This window comes from Python bivittatus, unplaced genomic scaffold (assembly GCF_059951505.1).
Source record: "Python bivittatus isolate LINGU-HERP-01145 unplaced genomic scaffold, Pbiv_v1 ctg000080_np1212, whole genome shotgun sequence".
Lineage (NCBI taxonomy): Eukaryota > Metazoa > Chordata > Lepidosauria > Squamata > Pythonidae > Python > Python bivittatus.
The window spans coordinates 65,377,663-65,397,804 of record NW_028277035.1 but is presented as its reverse complement, the minus strand read 5'-3'; the positions used below and the strand labels follow the sequence as shown (position 1 = coordinate 65,397,804).

The 20,142-nt window shown below is 37.8% G+C and overlaps 2 protein-coding genes across 3 annotated transcripts in view; one reads left to right on the top strand and one right to left on the bottom strand.

Moving 5' to 3' along the window:
- Positions 1-50: 50 nt before the first annotated feature.
- Positions 51-13,897, top strand: CHCHD4 (coiled-coil-helix-coiled-coil-helix domain containing 4). The gene is made up of 3 exons (XM_007429644.4): positions 51-458; positions 6,426-6,524; positions 12,812-13,897. Exons 1-3 carry the CDS (start codon positions 437-439, stop codon positions 13,105-13,107), a joined length of 417 nt encoding a protein of 138 aa, XP_007429706.1. The 5' UTR covers positions 51-436; the 3' UTR covers positions 13,108-13,897.
- Positions 13,898-17,765: 3,868 nt separating this feature from the next.
- LOC103057752 (netrin-4-like) overlaps positions 17,766-20,142 on the bottom strand; it is a 63,362-nt gene continuing 60,985 nt past the window's right edge. The window contains exon 10 of one of the 2 annotated variants that reach the window (XM_007429645.4): positions 17,766-20,137. In XM_007429645.4, coding sequence (XP_007429707.1) covers positions 20,001-20,137 — 137 coding nt within the window. In that variant the 3' untranslated portion in view covers positions 17,766-20,000. The remainder of the gene's footprint in view (positions 20,138-20,142) is intronic. The other variant, XM_088134280.1, reaches the window with a different exon arrangement.

Below are 20,142 nucleotides of genomic sequence, written 5' to 3'. Positions count from 1 at the left end.
GGGAAGGAGAGAAGAAACTGAGAACCCGCAAAGGTCGCAAAGCTTGTCGGGAAAACGGCGGAAGGACCCGTTCTTCCGCATAGCCTCTTGGAACATGTAGTCCGTTATGAATAACGGCTCTGCTCGGTTTTCCGTTCATTTCTCACCCTTCTACTTTGGGCCACCCAGGAGGAAGGGCCGTGCTCCAGCTAACGCGAGGCTGCATGATTCGAGGGCTCACTTGCGGATGTGAATGCCCGGCGGAGAGAGGCGCTCAGGCGGGTTTAAGACGTCTCTTTGGGGTCCTTCCCTCTGGGTGAGAGGTTGTCGCGAGGGGGCCTGCGAGCGCGAGGGAAGAGGCGTGCGCTTCGCTGTGCTGCTGTGCTGCCGGGCAGCCGCTGCCGATTAACGGGTCGTTCACTGGGTCATTGGGAATCGCTCCCAGCTCGCCCTAGACATGTCCTACTGCAGGCAAGAAGGTACCGGGGCGAGGAAAGAGGGAAGGGGCTGCGCGAGGAGGAAGCTTATGTAGGAAAGGTTACTAAGTTCCGGGCAGATACTGTAAGACTGATCCATTCCGATCCAGGTCTGGTAGGAAGAGGTGCCAGCTTACATAAAGGCTGAATGTATATAATGGCAATAATTTGCCAAAACATAATTGTAAACGCATGCAGAAAGAAAATTAAATTTAGCACGATACTTAGTTAACTTTTTCCTTTGCCTCTGGAGAATAAACTGTCTTGGAGTAAATGGTAACCTCTGAGCCAGTATTTATTACCTGCAAAATGCTGCTTTCTGCAAATTCTAGCTTAAATTTGAGGTTGGGGGGAGATGGTAATCCAGCATTTTTTTTTCTTATTTTAATAGGAGAGAAACTTTTTTTTTCCTTATAGAAAGGGAAGGGTTTGTGGGGGGGGGGATCTGCTTATTATGGTCATAAGAGCACCAAGAAAACAAAGCAAAAGGTCAACAGACAAATCAGCTCAGAGTTCTCACTTTAGTGCTGGGAAAGGTAGAAGGAAAGAGAAGAGGATGACCAGCAGCAAGATGGATGGACTCAGTTACAGTGGCAATGAGTGCCATAGCTGTCTCGGATACCATTAAAAGTAAAAAGCTGGAAACATAATAAAATATGTATGTCAGTTATTTAAATGCAGTTTAAGTAAATTAATATCTGATTAGTTTTCAAAGTAAGTTCAAAAGGGTTTTGGTATTTTTTGCTATAATTTTACTTAAAACTATTGCAAAAAAATAATTTGATTTTATCTGGGACACTGATTGATCGGTTATGTGCCATCAAGTCATTGTCGACTCTTAGTAACTACATAGATTTTCTCCATGATGATCTGTCTCTAACCTGGTCCTTCAGCTCTTCCAACCACGTCCCCATCGCCACTGTAACTGAGTCTATCCATCTTGCTGCTGGTCATCCCCTTCTTCCCTTTCTTTCACCTTTCCCAGCATTAGAGCCTTCTCCAGAGAACTAGGTCTTTGTATAATGTGTCTGAAGTAGGATAATTTGACCCTCCTTATTTGTGCCTCGAGTGAGAACTCTGAGCTTTGAACACTGGGTTGATTTGTCCAGTAATCCATTTGTTTGTTTTATTGACTGTCCATGGTATTCTTAGGAGTGAGAATATAGACATACTGTAGATATATTTTATTATTCTGTAAAGTTAATCTCTTACCTTTTAATTTGCATGGATTTTTTTACTATCTTGAGATTCTGGAGAAAAGGCTGGTTATATATCAAATAAATAACCAGAGCAGAGTTCAGACCCTTTCTTCCTTGTTCCCCTCCAGGTTTGTTTTCTTTGCCATCGTTGCTCTTTGTCTTGTGCTGTTTTGTGTTTTTGTATTGTTCTTTGTTTTTAAATGCTTTTAACGATTGTAAACTGCCCAGATCGGCATATAAATTTAATAAATTATTGTTGTTATAGCCTCAGCTTGTGGTGGCATCAATTTGATTAGAACATTCACAGACCATCAGTGTTGGACTACACCCAGCAGGCAGCACTGTAACTAATTAGGAAGCCTTGCAAGAAACCAAGAACTGATGAGTTATTATTTACTGAAGAAAGATAGGATGTCATAATCAAAGAATTCTAGCAACTGCTGTGTTTTAAAACCAAGCCCTATGTATAGAAACATTAAAATCTTCTGCATCTCTTTCTCATTTCTGCTGTGCATAATGGACTGCTTCTCTTTTTCATGTGAGAGGGCTGCTTTCAACAAAAACAAGGATGACCCTTGTTTTTGCAACAGTTAAGTTTGGTATTGTATTGTTTCTTACTGAATGTGAGAACTACTTTTAAAAAAATAGAAGGAAAAAAACTGGATATATCTTTTACTATATGCTTTACTGCTTAAATTAGGTTTTTATGCATTCCTCAATTTCCCCCCTCACCTTTTACCTTTCTCAGACAACAATTTGCATTTCCTTTAGTTTATGCTATAAGTGTCACAGATATAAAGAAAATCTGCCATTCATGCTGCAGTTAAAAATTAGATTTCTATATTTTTTATGTTCAGAGCCCTTCTCATATCTTGGTAATAGCTGTACTAGTAATCTTAAGACTGTGTAAAATGGGCTAGTATTAATATCTCTGTTGCAGATGGGGATTAATGCTATTAGAATGGTTGCTTGCTGAGGGCTTTTAATGCATTTGTGGCTGAGGTGAAGCCATGACTCAAATGTCTTAATTTACACTCATAATATCCCTGGTATCTTGGCATTAGGTCCTACATAGCTATGGTTTTGGATGTTCTAGTGTTTCTTCAATACTTAATAAGTGAACTCTCAATTTCAGACTTCTAATGGGACATAACTGTCAATTGCTAGAGCAACATTTGAACTATAACTCATAGTAAGCTTAACTGCAGCAAAAAGTTGTAGTGTGGACTACTTCTGTTAAGATACCTTTCCATTCATTCTATACCCATCCACAGCTTTGTAGTTTCTTCCCTTTCAATAGTCAGCTTGGATGTCGTGCCCACTGTGTCTGTTTAGTCTTCATTGTGCTGTTTTGGGGTCTTTGTATATAGGTAATCCCCAGTTTAAGAACAAGTTCTGTTCCCAAGCTCTGTTCTTAAGTCAAATTTGTATGTAAGCCAGAACAGTATTATTGTATAATACTGTATAAGTAGTATTGTGTAATTAACTTGAACCATTGTATATATTTAACTCAAATTATTGTGTATTTAAGTCGTATTTTGCTACATTAGGCTCTGTTCTTAACTATGGGTCATCTGTAAACTGGGTGTTCTTAACCCGGGGGCTACCTGTACTAGTAATCTTAATAATCATAGTATTAATATGCAGATTAAAGACATACATGGAGTGTTGACAGAATATTTGAGTTACATAAGCCTGTTGATCTGGAGACTTTACATTAGTACATTTCCCTTGTGGGAGTTGCTTTTCTAAATTATCTTTGAGTAAACTTAGACTAGTATTGTGCTAATTGGCTCCAGTGTGGTTCCTATGAAGTGCCTGGAAAAATATTGCTGCTACAAAGTTGTTTAATGCTTTAGTTATCTTGAAAGGAATTCTGGAAAGCCTCTCCTTAGATATGCTGTTAAGTGCTTTCACAGTTTTTTGGGGTTAGACAGGGGAATGCCTCCTAGGAAAATCTCAGCTGTAGGGTCATCAAAAGATAATTAGTTCATGTGATGTATTTGACTTATTCCATCTCCACACTGTAAAATCACAACAAATTGATTCACAATGAAATTTAAATTACTGTACTGCCATCATATGTTTACTACTATCTTTTTCTAAAGCATTTGTACAAAGTAATCTGATTTTTAAAATTAAGACAGCCTTTAACTCTCAAGTTTGGTATTGAGTCATGGACTTCCGGGGGAGGTATAGCAAACTGAAGATGGCTCTGCGAAAGTGGAACCGATGACCCTGGCAAAGACCGAGGAACCATAACTAGGCTGGAACTTCACCAGATAAGGAGAGGATGGGAGATCAGCCACATGTGCTCTGCACAGCTGCTCCTCACAAAGAGACTGTAGGACAGCAGTTTTCCCCAGCTTTGAGTGCCGGGAGATGACAGGATTAGCCATCTTGCTCACAACCATGGCGAAGACTTTTCAAGGACACTAAGTTTGCAAACTTCACTTTCTAATCACTTTTGGAAATTGCTGATTAACTGCATTTAAGACACTAATAAGATGCTTGATGAGTCTGCCTTCAATCCTGAGTGACAGAAAATTTTAATCATAAACTTAAGAATTTAAAGAATCTGAAATAAACAGCAAAAAGCTAATAAGATTTTGATCTTAGAAAGTTATAAATGGACTAAGGGTCCAGATAAACTTGGAATATTGAAACTTTTACAATAAGATTTTAGAATTAATTATAAAGGACAAACAGCTTCTCATGGGAAATAGATTCTGTTTTGGTTTTTACAAGACCCAACAAAGATAAGCAATTTCATGATTTCAAAGACTGGACACTAGAGGGGACTAAAGTTTTTAGGTAGGGGAAAGATCTACGAGCCTGTAAAATGTTGCAAAATGTTATCACAATGAAAATTGTGATTTTCATTTCATGGATGAAAAAACTTATTTTTGCAGCTAAAGTTCTAAGCATGTTTAAAAGTAAGTCCTACTGTATTTACTTGATTTACTCTCAGGAAAGTTTGCATAAGGTTAGAACCTCAGCTGCTCTGTGTGTTTTCCATCTTCATTCATCAGTTTTTGAGGCAGCAACATATCTGTGCTGCTTCTCCTATGGTTTTTTGGGAGAGACTGCCTTGGCTTTTGTGAGCTGTGTCTTCTTATGCAAAACTCATGTTGCTATGCATACGATCATGTTTCAGGGGTAGCACTTTCTGCCCCATTGTTTTCTAGCACTGTCTTCTGTAGTACACAAACCAAGAGCAAATGACTTAGAGATTAATCAAGATTATCATCTTGATAATATTATTATCTTGCACTTTTTACTTCTTCCTATTCTTTTCTTTTTTCTTTTTTTAAGTTTAAGCGTAGAAAGGAAGGGAAAGAATCCATAGAGTAGACCTAGAATCGGTCAGCAGATCTGAAACAGGGAGTGCTTGAGGAAAGAAGACATTGTCCCTGGGCCACAATGTGCAAAGCCACAATATTTGCAAGGTCACTTTTAGGGTAATCTGAAGGTTCAATCCATCAAGAAGGTCTCCTGCAAAAGAATTGCATTGAAATTAATGAAAAATGAAATTTCATTTCATGTGATTTCATTTCATAGAGAGCCAGTTTGGTCTAGTGGCTGAAGTACCAGGCTAGAAAGCAGGAGACTGTGAGTTCTAGTCCCACCTTAGACATGAAAGCTGGCTGGGTGACTTTGGGCCAATCACTCACTCTCAGCCCAGCTCACCTCACAGGGTAGTTGTTGTGGGGAAAAAAGGAGGAAGGAGGAGTATTAGGTATGTTTGCCATCTTGAGTTATTTATAAAAATAATAAAGGTGGGACAAAATATCTTAAAAAAAAAATGTTGAAGGAGACTTTTGAAGAATGGAGTCAGAAAATAGTAGCTGCAATATCAACAATGTCAGTAATGTCTGCTTTGATGGATAGATTATGTCCAAAAGATGTTATTGAAGAAATGACAGATGTAGAACAAATTTTATCTGAAAAGATAGAGATGGTATCAAAAGTGGATTTACAACTGACAGGCCAAGAGAATGACTTAGAAAAGGATGTCTCACTGGATCTACAAAAGAAACTGGCTGAGGTTTTAATTTAAAAGGGAAATACAAATGACAAACCAAGAGAGTGACCTGGATAATTTTTTGCTATTGGATTTACAAAAAACCCTTGAAGAACTTTGTGCGATAGGACAAAGAAGAAATGAAGAGAAATCAAATCCTATGACAATATTTGAATGAACTAAAGATTAAGACTGTTAGAAGTAAAAGGAAAGAATATAAAATTGGTTTATTTCATCAAGGTTAAAACAAGATATGTTGTTACTTCTGGCAGCCCTTTATGGACTTTTCTGCTGAAGGTTGGAAGTTACTTTATATATTTCTTTTCTCTTTCTTTATTCTCACTTTTTCTGCTTTCTTTTTTCTTTTTTCTTGCACTTTTTACTTCCTATTCTTTTCTTTTTTCTTTTTTTAAGTTTAGTTTGTGTTAGATTTTACTATTATAATAAAAATTCTTAATAAAAATTATATACATATAAAAAAGTTTTGGATCAAGTTGTGATAAAAAAATTGAAAAGTGAGATAAGTAGGATCCGAAGGAGTTAAGATGTCTTCAGATTCATCCCAGTGTTTAACCTTAATGACTTTAAGTTTGTTTAATCAGATTTAATGTCAGGACGGACGTAAGTGGTTTATATTGAAGCCTCTCCAGGGCCCAATGTCATCTGTTAATTGTTCAGAAGTTTATGGCAGATCAGTCCCTTATCTGCTCTTCTGATATTGTCTGTGCTTTTTTCCCCAATTTTTAGGAAAGGACAGAATTATATTTGTGACCAAAGAAGACCATGAAACACCAAGCAGTGCTGAACTGGTGGCTGATGATCCCAATGATCCTTATGAAGATCATGGTCAGTGGAATGGAAATAAGCATTGTGTTCCATTTATGCATGTTAACATTGTCTTGGGTTTTGTGTTTTATTGAAATAATATTGGGATTTGTTATATTACATGTCTCTAGTATCTAAAAAATAGCAGGCAATCATTTAAATCACTTTTCAAAACTAAGAAATATTCTAAACAACTCTCCTTGGCTATACAGCGTAATCTCTTTTGGTATTTTAACTTCTACATATTCAATATGGATACACACAAATATTGTGGTTGATATTGGGTATAACAGGTTTTCCTATGTTTTCTTAGACTGCAGTGAAAATGACTTTGAGCCTATTGAGGTATAACAGAAACCTATGTTTCAGCTTCATGAAAATGAGTTTCCACTTGTATGCTCTCTTGTGTGCTAACACTGTTATCTTTCATCCCAGTTTATTCTAATTTCATTCAAAAAGAGGGTTCTGGTCTTTTGGATGAATCTAGAGGTATAGAATAAATCTTATCCTCTCCTTTCATCATCCTCATTAACTTGGAATAAGATAGAAGTAGGCAGTTATGATATATGGAGAATATTTGTTATGGCAAAGTTGGAGAGCCTCCCTTTAGTAGTATTAAAGGAAACATGCAGATTGCCATTTTGCATTTTATAAGTGAAACAAAAATGAATTGCTTTATCAATTGAGAAGTGTGCTTAGTTGTTTTTTTTAATTATGTATATTTACTCCTCCATGTTTAACCTATTTCCTATATCTGATTTGCAAAAGTCATTTTTGAATTGAGTCGTTGAGAGTCGGTTGGCGTACAGTTGTTGTTGTTGTTGTTGTTGTTATTATTATTATTATTATTATTATTATTATTTCAAAATGTAGGTGAAAATCTGTATTGCAATGTTATCTCTAGAGGGCAGCATTTGTTCACTCTGATAGTTCAAACACAGCTGTTGGCTGTCTTCTAGATATGATCCTGTTTGAGCCTTATTTCTTAGCAAAAACCTCAGTCATGTGGATTTGGCTGATAATGGATACCATTAATTGTACTTGTTGTCCAAAGCAAAGCAGCTTATATCCTTAACCTGTAAATTGGTATAATATAAGATGCGTATTATAGAAAAGGATTGTGTGACATTCCTTGGTTTCATAAGTAGAATTAATCCCCTGAATTAAATCAGGTGTTTCAAACTTAAAAAGCCTAGGAAGTGTTTCATAGAAAATCACTGGTTCCATCTGAATTCATACTGAACACCAGTTTCTCTTTGACTATATATTTTAGCTGCCTTGCATTTCACAAAAGTAAAACAAAAGATAAAAACCTGAATTGAGAACTATGAAAGCAGCCAAAAATCAGTACAAATGCAGGTAAGAAGACCAGTTAAAAGGCTTGAGAAGAGAAGGGATTTCACAAGCACAGGGAGATCGGGTGCATGAAAACTATGGCTTCAGTGGGAATTGAGACCTCCAGTGATAAAGCCTAAAGGAATATATTCAAGTTTCAGTTATCCATCTAGCTACTACATTTTGGATTAGTTACCATTTTCAGACCTCCTTTAGTTAGAACTAATTTGGGGAAAAAGTGTTTCTGAGCTTTCCCTGTTATCTACTTCCAAACACTTACAGCATGTATGTAATTACTGTATGATATAACATGAATATTAAAAAGTGTGCCTTTAATATATTGTTTATCTAGGGGACAGTGGCTTTAACCAAACTCTCAATGCTGATTGTAACTTAATAATTTTTAAGCTTCATTCCTGCCAACTTCCAGCTGTTCAATTGGAAGGAAGCCTGGAGATTATTTGATATCTTTGCAGCAAGTGCCAAAAGAGCCTTAGCAAAGCGGACCCAGTGCTCAAGTTGTAGGCCAGATTGGAGAACCTGAGTAGGCCAGTTGAGACCCCTGTGCCTTGGGGGCATGACTAATCTAAGTTTTATAAAAACAATATTAGGATAGTGAAAAAAAAACTTTCTTTTGCTGATATGGTGCCATAGGAACAAGAAGGCCTTCATAATGCATTTAATCCAACTCATGCTTAGCACCTTGGCAGGCGTGAAAAAAGGGGGTTTGTACGGGAGGTGTACAAAACATTTTGAGCCCAAAATGGCCATTTTGAATGAGACAAGAGTTTCATTTTGAGGTTGAAACAAAGCACTCTGTTTTATTCCGACTTTGGAACAAAGTTTCAGGTGATTGTGTTTTGAGTGTTGCAGTTAAAGAAAACAAACTTAAAATGGATGTTCCAATTTCAGTGTTTGAGTGTTTCAGGGTTGAAACAAAACCTAGTTATGTTCTAAGAGATGTGGGAACAAAACATTTCAAGTTTTGTTCTGACAGAAGACAGTCAATGGATTCTGCTCGGACAGAAAATATTTAAAGTGGGGCTGTTTTGTTTCGAACTCATAATAAAATACATTTCCTATTGTGTGCATGTATAAGTTGTATATTTTGGAGAATTGCGGAATAATCTTTTGAGTAATTGTTTGTATTATATCACTCTCTTTTATTTCTTGTGTTTGTAATTTTGTTTTATGCTTTCATTAATTATTTTTGTGTTTTGTTATTTCTCATCTTGAGCACTATTTCTGATCCAATAATGATCAAAACCTTGTCACTTGAAACAATATGTTCAAGTGCTGCCTACTAAAAATGAGGGTATTGCAAGGGGCACAACATCAGGAAGATACATCAAAATGATAGAGGGAATTAGGGAAGATGCTTTGTCAGAAACATAATTTCAGTTATATAATTGGAAGCAGCCATTCTTAGAGCTTGCTAGCTAATATACTTCATAGTAAGATACTAAAAATGACTTTCAGCCTTGATGTGATTGAAGTTAACCTTGCACCCTTCTTGAGATGAAAAGAAATTGCCAGTCCCTTTCCCCCAGCTCTTAGACCTTAAGCGCCATCTGTATATTATAGCCAAATGATGTGCAGAAATCCATCTTTCAACCTTTCTAATTTCAGACAGGCTGTGTGGCTGGCCAGGAGCCAGGACAGAGTGTTTAGAATGGATAGAAAAGATCTCTGCCTTGTGACTCCTGCCACAGCTTCTAAAGGTTTGAAGCTGAATTGCTTACTGGCCATGAATACGCGCGCACCCACGCACAAGGAATAACCAAGGCTTCCCTCCCTGCCCTTCTGTTTGCCGTAGTGAAAAGCAGGTCTGTCCAGAGGAAAATCAACATGAAAAGTTGAATGCAATTTTGTTAGAAGCAATCCTTGTTTCCAAATAGAAGAGCCAATTGGTTTTGTAGAAATGGAAGCCAAATTAATCCTATAAATCTACTCTGCAGCTGTGTGTCACAGTTGACTATAAGAGCCAATTTTCAGCCATCCTGGGGCATCACTGCTCTTATGAACCATCTCTTCTTCTTTTTTTTTCTGTGGAGTTAGCATGTTAGAGAGTCAGGTAGATTATGTGTGTGTTTGTTACTGTTTGAGTTTTTTACAATGATAGCTGAGGAATTTTTGGTTTGTACTGAAAGAAAAACTACCTGACTTCACATACTAATGTGCAAGCCACTCAGCAATACAAAACTAGTGATCAGTATTGCATTTTTCCTATAGTTGTGATGGGGCTCTTCAGTGACCATGCCTATAAAACATGCCTATTAGAAAAAATCTGTACAAAAATTATAGATTAAGAGAAACGGGTTTTATCATGCACTGGACTTTTGTGCATATACTTTTATTTTTTATCATATAGAGGACAAACTAAGTTAAGATTTTAAAAATAGAAGCTGTACAGAAATGAACAAAAATGCCTATTGAGAAAGAAAGAAAGAAGAGAGAGAGAGAGAGAGAGAGAGAGAAAGAAAGAAAGAAAGAAAGAAAGAAAGAAAGAAAGAAAGAAAGAAAGAAAGAAAGAAAGAAAGAAAGAAAGAAAGAAAGAAAAAAAGAAAGAAATAAAGAAAGAAAGATAGAGAAAGAAAGAAAGAAAGAAAGAAAGAAAGAAAGAAAGAAAGAAAAAGAAAGAAAAAGAAAGAGAAAGAGAAAGAGAAAGAGAAAGAAAGAAAACCTATCTTTTTCTTTGGAAAATGTTACTATTTTCTGCATGTAGTCTTAATAATTAACTAATATGGGAAATGTGCTATACAGTACAAATGTACCTTTTTATTGACAGTAGTTGCTACTAGAGCCCCCAATTGTTTGTTTGTTTATGTTAATAGCTACTTGAAAGTACAATGAAAACATAGCAGAAAAAGAAATAAAGGAGCAAAAAGAAAAGTGATTTACAAGCTGAATAAAATTAAATAATGTTTTTGAAGTAACGATAGATTAGTACTGCAAATAAAGCTGACCTTGTATCAATTTAGCACTTCAAAATCATTATTAAAGTCAAATCAACATTCAGTAATTAACAAAGGCAACCAGTATAATAATAATCAGTCATAGTGAATGATTAGTGAGACTATCTAATCTGAGGCAATATCTTCATTGTAACAAATCAGGCAAGTTCTAATAGTTTAAATCTTTGGTTAGGAGCCTCCAGTTCTTCAGCAAGCAAGGCACACGCAGGATGGTCTGTTGGTAGCAATCTGTGGCTGCATCATACGGAATCCTTTAAAACAGGCGCAGCAGCCTCTGCCTGTACAGGTGGCCTTTGTTATTCATGGGGATCCTGTTCTAGCCCAACGACCATGGATAGCAAGACTGCAAAAAATGCTTTATGCATGTCATGTGCAAAAGCCTGTCTTCCATTCTGCACATGCGTAGAATAAAGGAAAAACCTTGCCAATAACAGCAGATATACTAAACAGATAGCGAGGTTTGGTCTGTATTTTCCAACTGCCATATGAGAAACATGGATAAAAAGGGCCACCTATCTGTGCTTCTGCAGCTTGTCTGCCATGCATCAGCAACATGAAAAAAAAAAAAGAATGAACCAACTCGTCTCCGGGTTATACAGTTTGCCTGACATTAATCATCCAGGTAGATCTCTTTCTATTTTGCCATTAAACAGAGATCGCAACTGTACTTCCATCTAATGCTAAACTGGAGGGTAGTGTTTTCTGAATGAGCTTCATGCTTGCTTATGCTCCCCTTCCCTTTTCTGGCACCGCTGCAAGAAGGAAACCAGAAGCTTTTGCTCTCCATATGTCTGTACGTGAGCATAATAAAAATAATGATGTATGATAACATGTATTAACTATGATTTGGAAAATAAGCCAGCTTCAAATTATGGTTTACAATGCTAGCTTGTTTCCTGAAACTGCAGTGAATTATTAACCAGTTCCAGGTTCAGATATAACAATCAACTATGGATAATTGAAAAAAGCTTCTAATATCTTCCTTGCATAAGAATGATGTAAAAATGATGTGTGCAAACATTTCTATGAATTAAACACAATGTAATGTCCAGTCATCAGTTTCTTTCCTCCTTTAGGATCAGTTATATACACAATGGGATAGGGACTTTTGACGTCAATAAAAGGATGTAGGAAATCCAAATTATCTTTTTTCTCTCTTTCTTTTTGGCACTCAGATTATCTTCCTTTTAGTTTTCATGTATTTTATGAGAAGCCTTTTTCTGTTTATGGCGGTTAGTTGACAAAATGATCTCTTTCAAGAGCTAAAACCACTAATGTCCCATCTATCCAAATTCATGTCAGACGGGCAGCAGCAGACCTTAATGACCTGCATCTAGAGATTTTTGTGACTACAGTGATGTAAAGGAAAGTTGGCTTCTGGAAACTGCTCACATTTATGTTCTGAGTGCTTACAAATGACCTGAACAGTCAGGCAACATTTTCTGTAAGTTCTCATTTGTAAAACAAAACAATATTCTTGCTGCCCTGAACAAAAGCCTTTTCTCATTGTCTTAATATTTTCTGTCTTAAATTTGGCTTGCTTATTTGTTTGTTTGTTTGCCATAGACCTAAAAACAAAGTTGCTCTTCCCTTTTGTTTTCCTATGGCACCACTCAGGTTTCTTAGGAAGATCAAAAGTATGTTCACCACCAAATAGGTTGATGTTACTCCAAAATACAGAATTTATCACTTAAGTTCCTACACACTATGAAACTTAATAACTTGGATCATACATAATGCTCAGTAAAAGGTAATTTGTTTGGTTCAGGGTGTGGTGAGCATGCCTGCAGATACGGCAGCTTCTAAAAACTGAAATAAATAAACATTTCAACTCAGCCACTGTAATTAATTTTTGGCTTATGACTTACTGTATTGACTAAACATTGACTCTGAATATGGTTAAAGAATCTATGCCGTGCTGTGCATGAACCCAGCCATTGTACTAGACCCAGTGTAAAATAGTTTTGTAATTTACTAGCTTTTTTCCTCTCCTTTTAGGTTTGATATTGCCCAACGGAGATATCAACTGGAATTGCCCATGTCTTGGTGGAATGGCTAGTGGTCCTTGTGGGGAACAATTCAAGTCAGCATTTTCCTGTTTTCATTATAGCAAGGAAGAAATTAAGGGCTCAGATTGTGTGGACCAATTTCGTGCAATGCAAGAATGTATGCAGAAATACCCGGATCTGTATCCTCAAGAAGATGATGATGAAGATGAAGATGAAGAAGATAATCAAAGCAAAGATTTAGAAACTAGTCCCTCCATTGGCAAAGAAAAGGATGGGTCTAGCTAATGAATGCATGTGGAGGCTGTGGTCTCCTTTCCATATTCAAAGACATACAGACTTAGGCAGGGTAACTTCTCTCCTTTTTTTTTCCCTCTCCACCCCACTGATCCGTCAAGGAATGCACTTCTGTATACTGTATCATGTGAAATAACTTACTGCGAAGAAGAAACCTCAGCCGCATGGTTTTAATAAAGAAATATTGCAGTGAAGTCAGTATAGAAGAAATGCAGACACCAGTGCTTTATCAATTTTCTCTCCTTCTTCAGTCATGTTCAGTCTGTAGGTTGTCTTGAAGAAGAACAGAGATGGAGCCAGTGCTTGTCTGGAAAAACCCCATCAGCAAGGATATTGGATCAGCAAAATTTCAGTCATTAGTTGTCTTCAAGATTTTATATGCTGAAAATTAATATAAATTTCTTTCTCAGAACAACCAGATTCAGCAGTATGGGTAAAATTTCAGTTGGTCACTCTTATGTGCCTGATGACACAGGAAGTTTGCATATACTATTAATTTCCAATAATAGAAAATTAATGTTAGTATGTTGGTTTCTCATTTTAAAATAGATGTTGATCTGGCTTTGCCATAACTGAGCTGACAGTGAGAAACTTTGGCCACTCTGTTCCTTAATGTTCCTAATAATCCCTGTTTTGTGGGGTTTCCTTTGTTCAAACCTTCTCTCTTCCAGGCAAGTTGCTGACCTTGATAGAAGAGTTGCAATGTTACCTGGAGTAACAAAACTCTGCATAAATATTGTGATTTGATTGTATATTAAAAGTGAATTCCTTTTACTTTGCATTGAAGCCTCCGTGTCTTTTGTTAATGCTAATGACCATTCCCTGTGACAGGCTGTTTTGTTCAAATGGGCATACATGTAGTCCTTGCTTATCTATTCGTTCAGCAATTGTTCAAAGTTATGATGGTGCTGAACGAATGGTAGTTATGACTGGTCCTCAAAGTTAGGGCCATTGCAATCAAAATTTGGGCACATAAATGCCCACATTTATGACCACAGTGTGCACTTCAACTCCCCCCACCTGCCTATGTCCTCCCCATCTCTGCCCTTTTGGCTGCCCTGCACTCCGCTGCCACCTACCCCTGCCACCCCCAATCAACCTTCGCTGTCTTCTTCCCGGGAGAAGGTGACAGCTGTCAGTGCTGTGCAAGCCGCCTGCACCACCACCCTGCCTCCTCCTCCATCTCAGTCCTGCTGCCACTGACAAGCTCCCTTCAGCAGTTGGGGCTCTGCCATACGCGTCCCAGGGCCATGCCCTTGCCCAGCGTCTGGATCCCAGCCCAGCAGCAGGAGGAAGAAGACAGCGAAGGTCAGCTGGGCAGGAGTAAATGGCGGCAGCAGAATGCAAGATGTCTGAAAGGGGAGAGATGGTGGGGAGATGGTTGGGGCAGTTGAAGCAAAAGTGAGTGCAGCAGGATGCTGGAGGCCCATCTCCTAAAGGGAGCTTGCCAGGCCCAGCTGGGGAGGAGGCAGCAGGATGGAGCCAACAGTTTGCACAGGGCAGAAGCGTACACCTAATGACTGCAACCTGGACTACCGGAACTGCTGTTGCGAAGCAGTGCGGTCATGTGATGTTTCACCTAATGGCCGTTTCACTTAGCAATGGAAATTCCAATCCCAATTAGGGTCATTAAGCAGAGACTACCTGTACCCTTCTCATCATTTGTTCTGAGGAAAATTCTGGCCTCCCGTGATCTGCATTCTGGGAGAAGGTGGCTCTGGAATCATCGGTGGATATATCTTATGATGTTCTTTGCGCTAGGCCAACTTGTCCAATAATTTAGCTTAATACTAAAGTTTTCAATGTACTTGGCCTATATAGTCATGGTGATTAAACTGTCTTTAAAGTATAGATTATCTGCTGCAAAATATTGCAGGAGTGTAATAAACGTATAAATCTTTGAGGTTGTACCCTTCTATTCAAGCAAGGGTTTGATCCAACAGATACCCCAATGTGATGGAAAGGAAAGAGGTAATTTCACTGACTCCTTTGGTCTGATGCCCTTCATTTGCCAAAATGGGGACTTGAGGAACCTATGGAACAATGTAATAAACAGTGGAGTCAGCTGTGTGTTTGTAAAAAGGAGATTGGCAGAATCAAGTTTGTTCTCTCTTCTCATGGATGCCTCAGCTGAACCAAATAATCTTCTTTCAATCGAAACACAATACTACACACCTCATACTTCTGCTGACTTTGATTTATTCATGTTGTTTTTATGTCTGACAGCAGCCAATATGAGAGGCATCAGTACAAACTGTTAAAGACTTCCATTCTGTGCTTTCAGTATTGAAGCTGTCAAAGCACTCTGAACATTTGAGTTCTTCCCTTTTCCATTCTTCATTCTCAGTGGTTTCCTCCTCTCTAGCTGGTCTCAACTTTGAAATTCATTTATTTCTGTATATTATAGGATTAATGTGGTGGAAAAATATATTACATGAATCCTCAGTGACATTCCATGTAGAGTTCTTTGTTACAAGTGGTGACTCAGTCTAGTAGTATGTTCAGTATACTAGATTCAGGCCAGTAGTATGTTCAGCTGATAGTAACTGAAATTTGAATTTGCTGTCCTGCTGAGGAGGTGGTGATTCTAGATCACTTGTCATGTAGGCAGATTGGTTGTGTCTTGGAAAATAACCCAGCAATCCAAACTATATAATGCAAAACATGTATTTGTTATAATTGCTTGTTAAATTTATATCCTGCTTTTTCTCCAGAGCTCAAGGCAGAATAAATAGCACTTCCTCCTCCAATTTTATCTCCCCAGCAGCACTGAGAGAAAAAAGTTAACTGGCTCAAGGTCATGGCTACGTTATCAGTTGCACCCTATTACTAGTACTATTGCAATTATCTAATGAGGAAGAAATAAACCAAGCCTATATTTAGCAATCAAATATATACTTGATATACTCTGAAAATATACTTCAATTAAGTGTAATTAATAGCTAGCCCCTCCACCAGTTGACCTACCCCCTGAACTTTGGCACTCCCAGGTCCAACTTAAGATATGTTTAGGATTCTAAGCAGCATGAAGAGTGTTGCAGCCCTTATTTCTTCAAGGTTATAATCTGCATAGCTGTCAACTTGCTTACATTAGGATGAAAGTCAATTTTGTTTGGTTCACATCATGATGCAAACCAAACTAGTGTGTATTTTTGAACTAAGGCATGAACTGGAATTGCCTAGATTTTTTGCATTTAAGAGAAACTTGTGTTTTGGATCAGAATTCATGTGAGATTTCCATTTTGAAAAACCACAAAGGCAAGATGGGGAAAAAAAAACCCTATAAAAAGTTAAGAAAACAGACAAACCCATTCTTAGTTTGAATATGAAGTAAAGGGGTTTCTTTGCTTGCCTCTAAGGCTCCAAGGAAGCTGCCTGATCTCCACTATTCATTTTTCATTTAGTGAAGTAACATGTAAGCACCAGTTTGACGTTTTCAGAAAGAGTGTGAAAAAGCCTCTTCAGTCTGCATACAAACAGATGCCAAAGATGCTGAAATGATAAATTCGGCCCCTAAACAGCTATCCACAGAGAGCAAGTCCTTAGGAATCAGATGGAGGGCATTTGTGAATAGGACTTACCTGAACCAGGCCAGGCCAAGAGGGACATCAGTGGCTAATAAAGCTGGTGCCTGTCTGGTGAAATGTCATCTCCCCTCTTGTGTTTAAAGATTATATAACCAATTTTGTAGTATCTGGCTACTAAGATACTTGTGGCAAGAATGCTATTAGAATTGCTTTTTTGAAAACCATCACAGCAGCACTGTAGGATACCTCCGTTCACCTTGGAATTCTCACAGGGCTACCAGGGTGTGTAAAAGGCATTGCTGCCAGGTCGGAATTTGAATATTGTAGCATATGAAGTTTGCTTAATGTGAGTTCAGTTGAAATCACTGCAACAGATCAACCATAAATTCCTAGGGCTTAAGTTCAACCAATTCCGTCAATTTCAGCTAAACACTTGCCTTTGTAGAAAGCCGTTTTCATCAGAAAGTTAATGCTGGTACTACTTGTTTGGATGTGATATACACTGACTATACATTAAGATCAGTAGGTCACATGCCTAGCCTAGTCATATGTTTTTTGTTTCCATTTCATGTATCTAATTGCATTTTTATTCTGTTCTTTGGCATTCAAGTTAGTGTACATGAGGGTCTCCCCCAATTTTATCCTTGCAACAATTCTGTGAAGTAGGTTGTCCTAAGAGCGATTCAAGGTCACCCAGTGAGTTCTCTGGGTCAGTGGGAACTTGAACCTGGGACTCCCTGGTTCCAATCCGTACTGTTCATGCCCAAAAGCAATTATTTGGAAATGTAGCAGAAGTACAAAATGTGCTGGTGAAAATGGAGCAAACGCCATTCTTCTCTGGTTCCTACTTCTGTGCAGTATAAGAGTTGCTGTCGCTTCTCTTCATACCCTATTCTACCCTTTTTTCCCTTTCAGTCTATGCACTAGGTATTCTGGATATTTGAACTGCCTTTTCACTTACCAGCAGCCACTATAAAAGCGGAGCTTCTAACAAAATGTTTTATATAAATGAAATACCTTCGGTTTAGCAATAGACCATCTAACTCTTTAGCTGACAGAAAACTCATCAGACATATGAAAAAAATACAGACAGTATAATATAAACATATAGTTTACAATGTGTCCAAAATGACTTTAGCACTTTAATTGAAACTGTGATGAGCTAAAAAAAAAAAAAAGGCTGTGTCCATAAATTAACTGACATGCATATCAGATCCTACAATAAAAGAGCAGTAAGATTTATAATGCCTTGGCCAAAGCTTAAGTACAAGTCATTAACTATATATTCAAAATTAAACTTTTTCTTCCCTTAACCTATTGCCCATATTTTAGGAGATATTAATTTTAGTGCAAACACTTAGTGCCTTTCAAAAGAAATTCCATAGTCTAGAACAAAAAGTGGTATAAACAATGCACATCAATCATACTCCTCCAGTAGAAGCTGTATGGAGATGTCTAGGTTTAACAGCTGTCTTAGGACAGAACACTTCTTTATGCAGCATCAGTATCTAACGTCTTGAGGAATGGTCAGAACTACTAATTTTCTTCCCTTTTTTGTGCCACTTTGAGGATGTGATACTTAAATGCAGCTTTTAGGCATGATTCTGTAGATGTAGAGCTGGAGAAATTGATGTTCCAGATGTTGCCAAACTACAACTGCAAGCATGATTGAATATGGAATATTTTAACCACATCTATGTTTTGCATATTATGTAACATTAATTAAGCCCAAATTTTTGCCAGGGAGCTATGGATTCACTTTAACTTTTCTGTAGCACTGACCGTGTACTTTTCTGACTGGTCTCTGCTTGAGCAAAGGGCAGCAATGTTGGTGTTGTATCCTTGTTTATCTGTATCTGCCTTGGAGTGCTTCTCTGTTAGAAGAATCTTGGCTAGTAGTAAATAATAAACACCATGAATAGAAGCTGTCCATTCTCTGAGAAGTCTTGAATACCCACGGAGTGCGGAGGCAGGCAAGTGACTGAAACTAGAAATTGGTAATATGGGGCATTTTAGGTGAAATGAGCAGAACAGAAATTGACAAATATTAATTAACTCAGAAAATAAAAAAGGATCATGTGGCTGGTTCAAGAGGCAGCCAGTGTTTAAATCTCTAACTCAGTTTGTCCTATATGCAATCCTGTAGCCTCCTCCAGAGTGCTTTGGCAGATCTACTAACCCCAAAGCAAATTCCAATACTTCTGCTGCTTATGTACAAAACTGAGCTCTTGCTGCATTCTTCCTCCTAAGAGAACTTTGCAGGGTCCTAAAGTCCTTCATAGCAGTGGTCCTTCTGAAATTAGTCTGATGCAACAAATACTAAATGCCCAACAAAGTGGGAGAAGGCTGTTGGGAGAGCAGGTGGGGTCAGCTGGAGAAACAGAACTATTGCTGGCCTCTTGTATTGTTGTAAGAACAGCACTACAGAAAGGAAATCTTTGGATCCTGGTGTTAATCAAGTTTTGGATAGTAAGCTATTTTTCTTTCTAACCTGTAGATTGCTAGCCATCTCCTTTTCCCAAGAATAGTGTCAGGGAGTTTATGGGGACGTCCACCAGCAGGAACAGGGACCTGCTATGCTCCACTTCCCAGAACCCTGGAGCTCCAAGTTCTGGGAATCTTTCAGGCTGCTTTCCACATTTCCAACAGCTTTGACTGTTCACTTCTCTGATGAAGTAGATACAAAGACGCTTTACAAGACATCTACAATATCTGTTCAATTCCAGTGCAAATTCCAATAGAACACAGACGTTGTAGAACCCAACAGCTCTTTTAGTTATTTTCAGGTTAACTTAAAATAACAGCTTTTTAAAAAGGCTTGTCAAATACTGTATAAGCAAAACATATGTGACAGGCCAACCAATGAGCATTTTGTAGCCCTGTAACTTACCAAATTTGTTGCTCCTACTTCATAGTTACTAAAAAAAAAAAACAACTCCAGAAAAATAAATAGGGCAGTTCTATTTTTCTGTTAGTAGTGACAGCTCATCAACAGCACAACGTAATCCTGGACTCAGTTACAAGTTTATGTATTGGTGGGTTTGAAAGCTCTGGATACTGTAATCATAAAGCAAGCTGTATGCCAGGCTGTGACCTAAGTACATGAGGTTAATTAAGCAGTAAGGGTTTTTTTTTACAAGTGTGTGTGCCTGTGTGTGAAAGAGAAAGGATTGTTGCCTTGGAAGAAAGAAGTCATGGAACAAGTTTCCTGCCTAAAATGGAATGGAGGAAAGAGAATTTGCTTTTAAATTCTCCTTAATTATAAATGTTCTGATTAATCATTAGAGAACTAACTAGGCTTTTCACTGCCATATTACTAATATGTAAAAGTTCGTAACTTGAGTTGGAAAAAATACATTATTTGCATCCAGTTCGAAGTATGTCTGCTATAAGTTTCCCCCAGTGAGCTTTCCAGGGCTTCACCAGACTGTTCATGTTCACAAGGAGTTTGTTCGTCTGTGCGTCTTCCTGTCCTGCTATTAAGTAGTCTATACCTGGT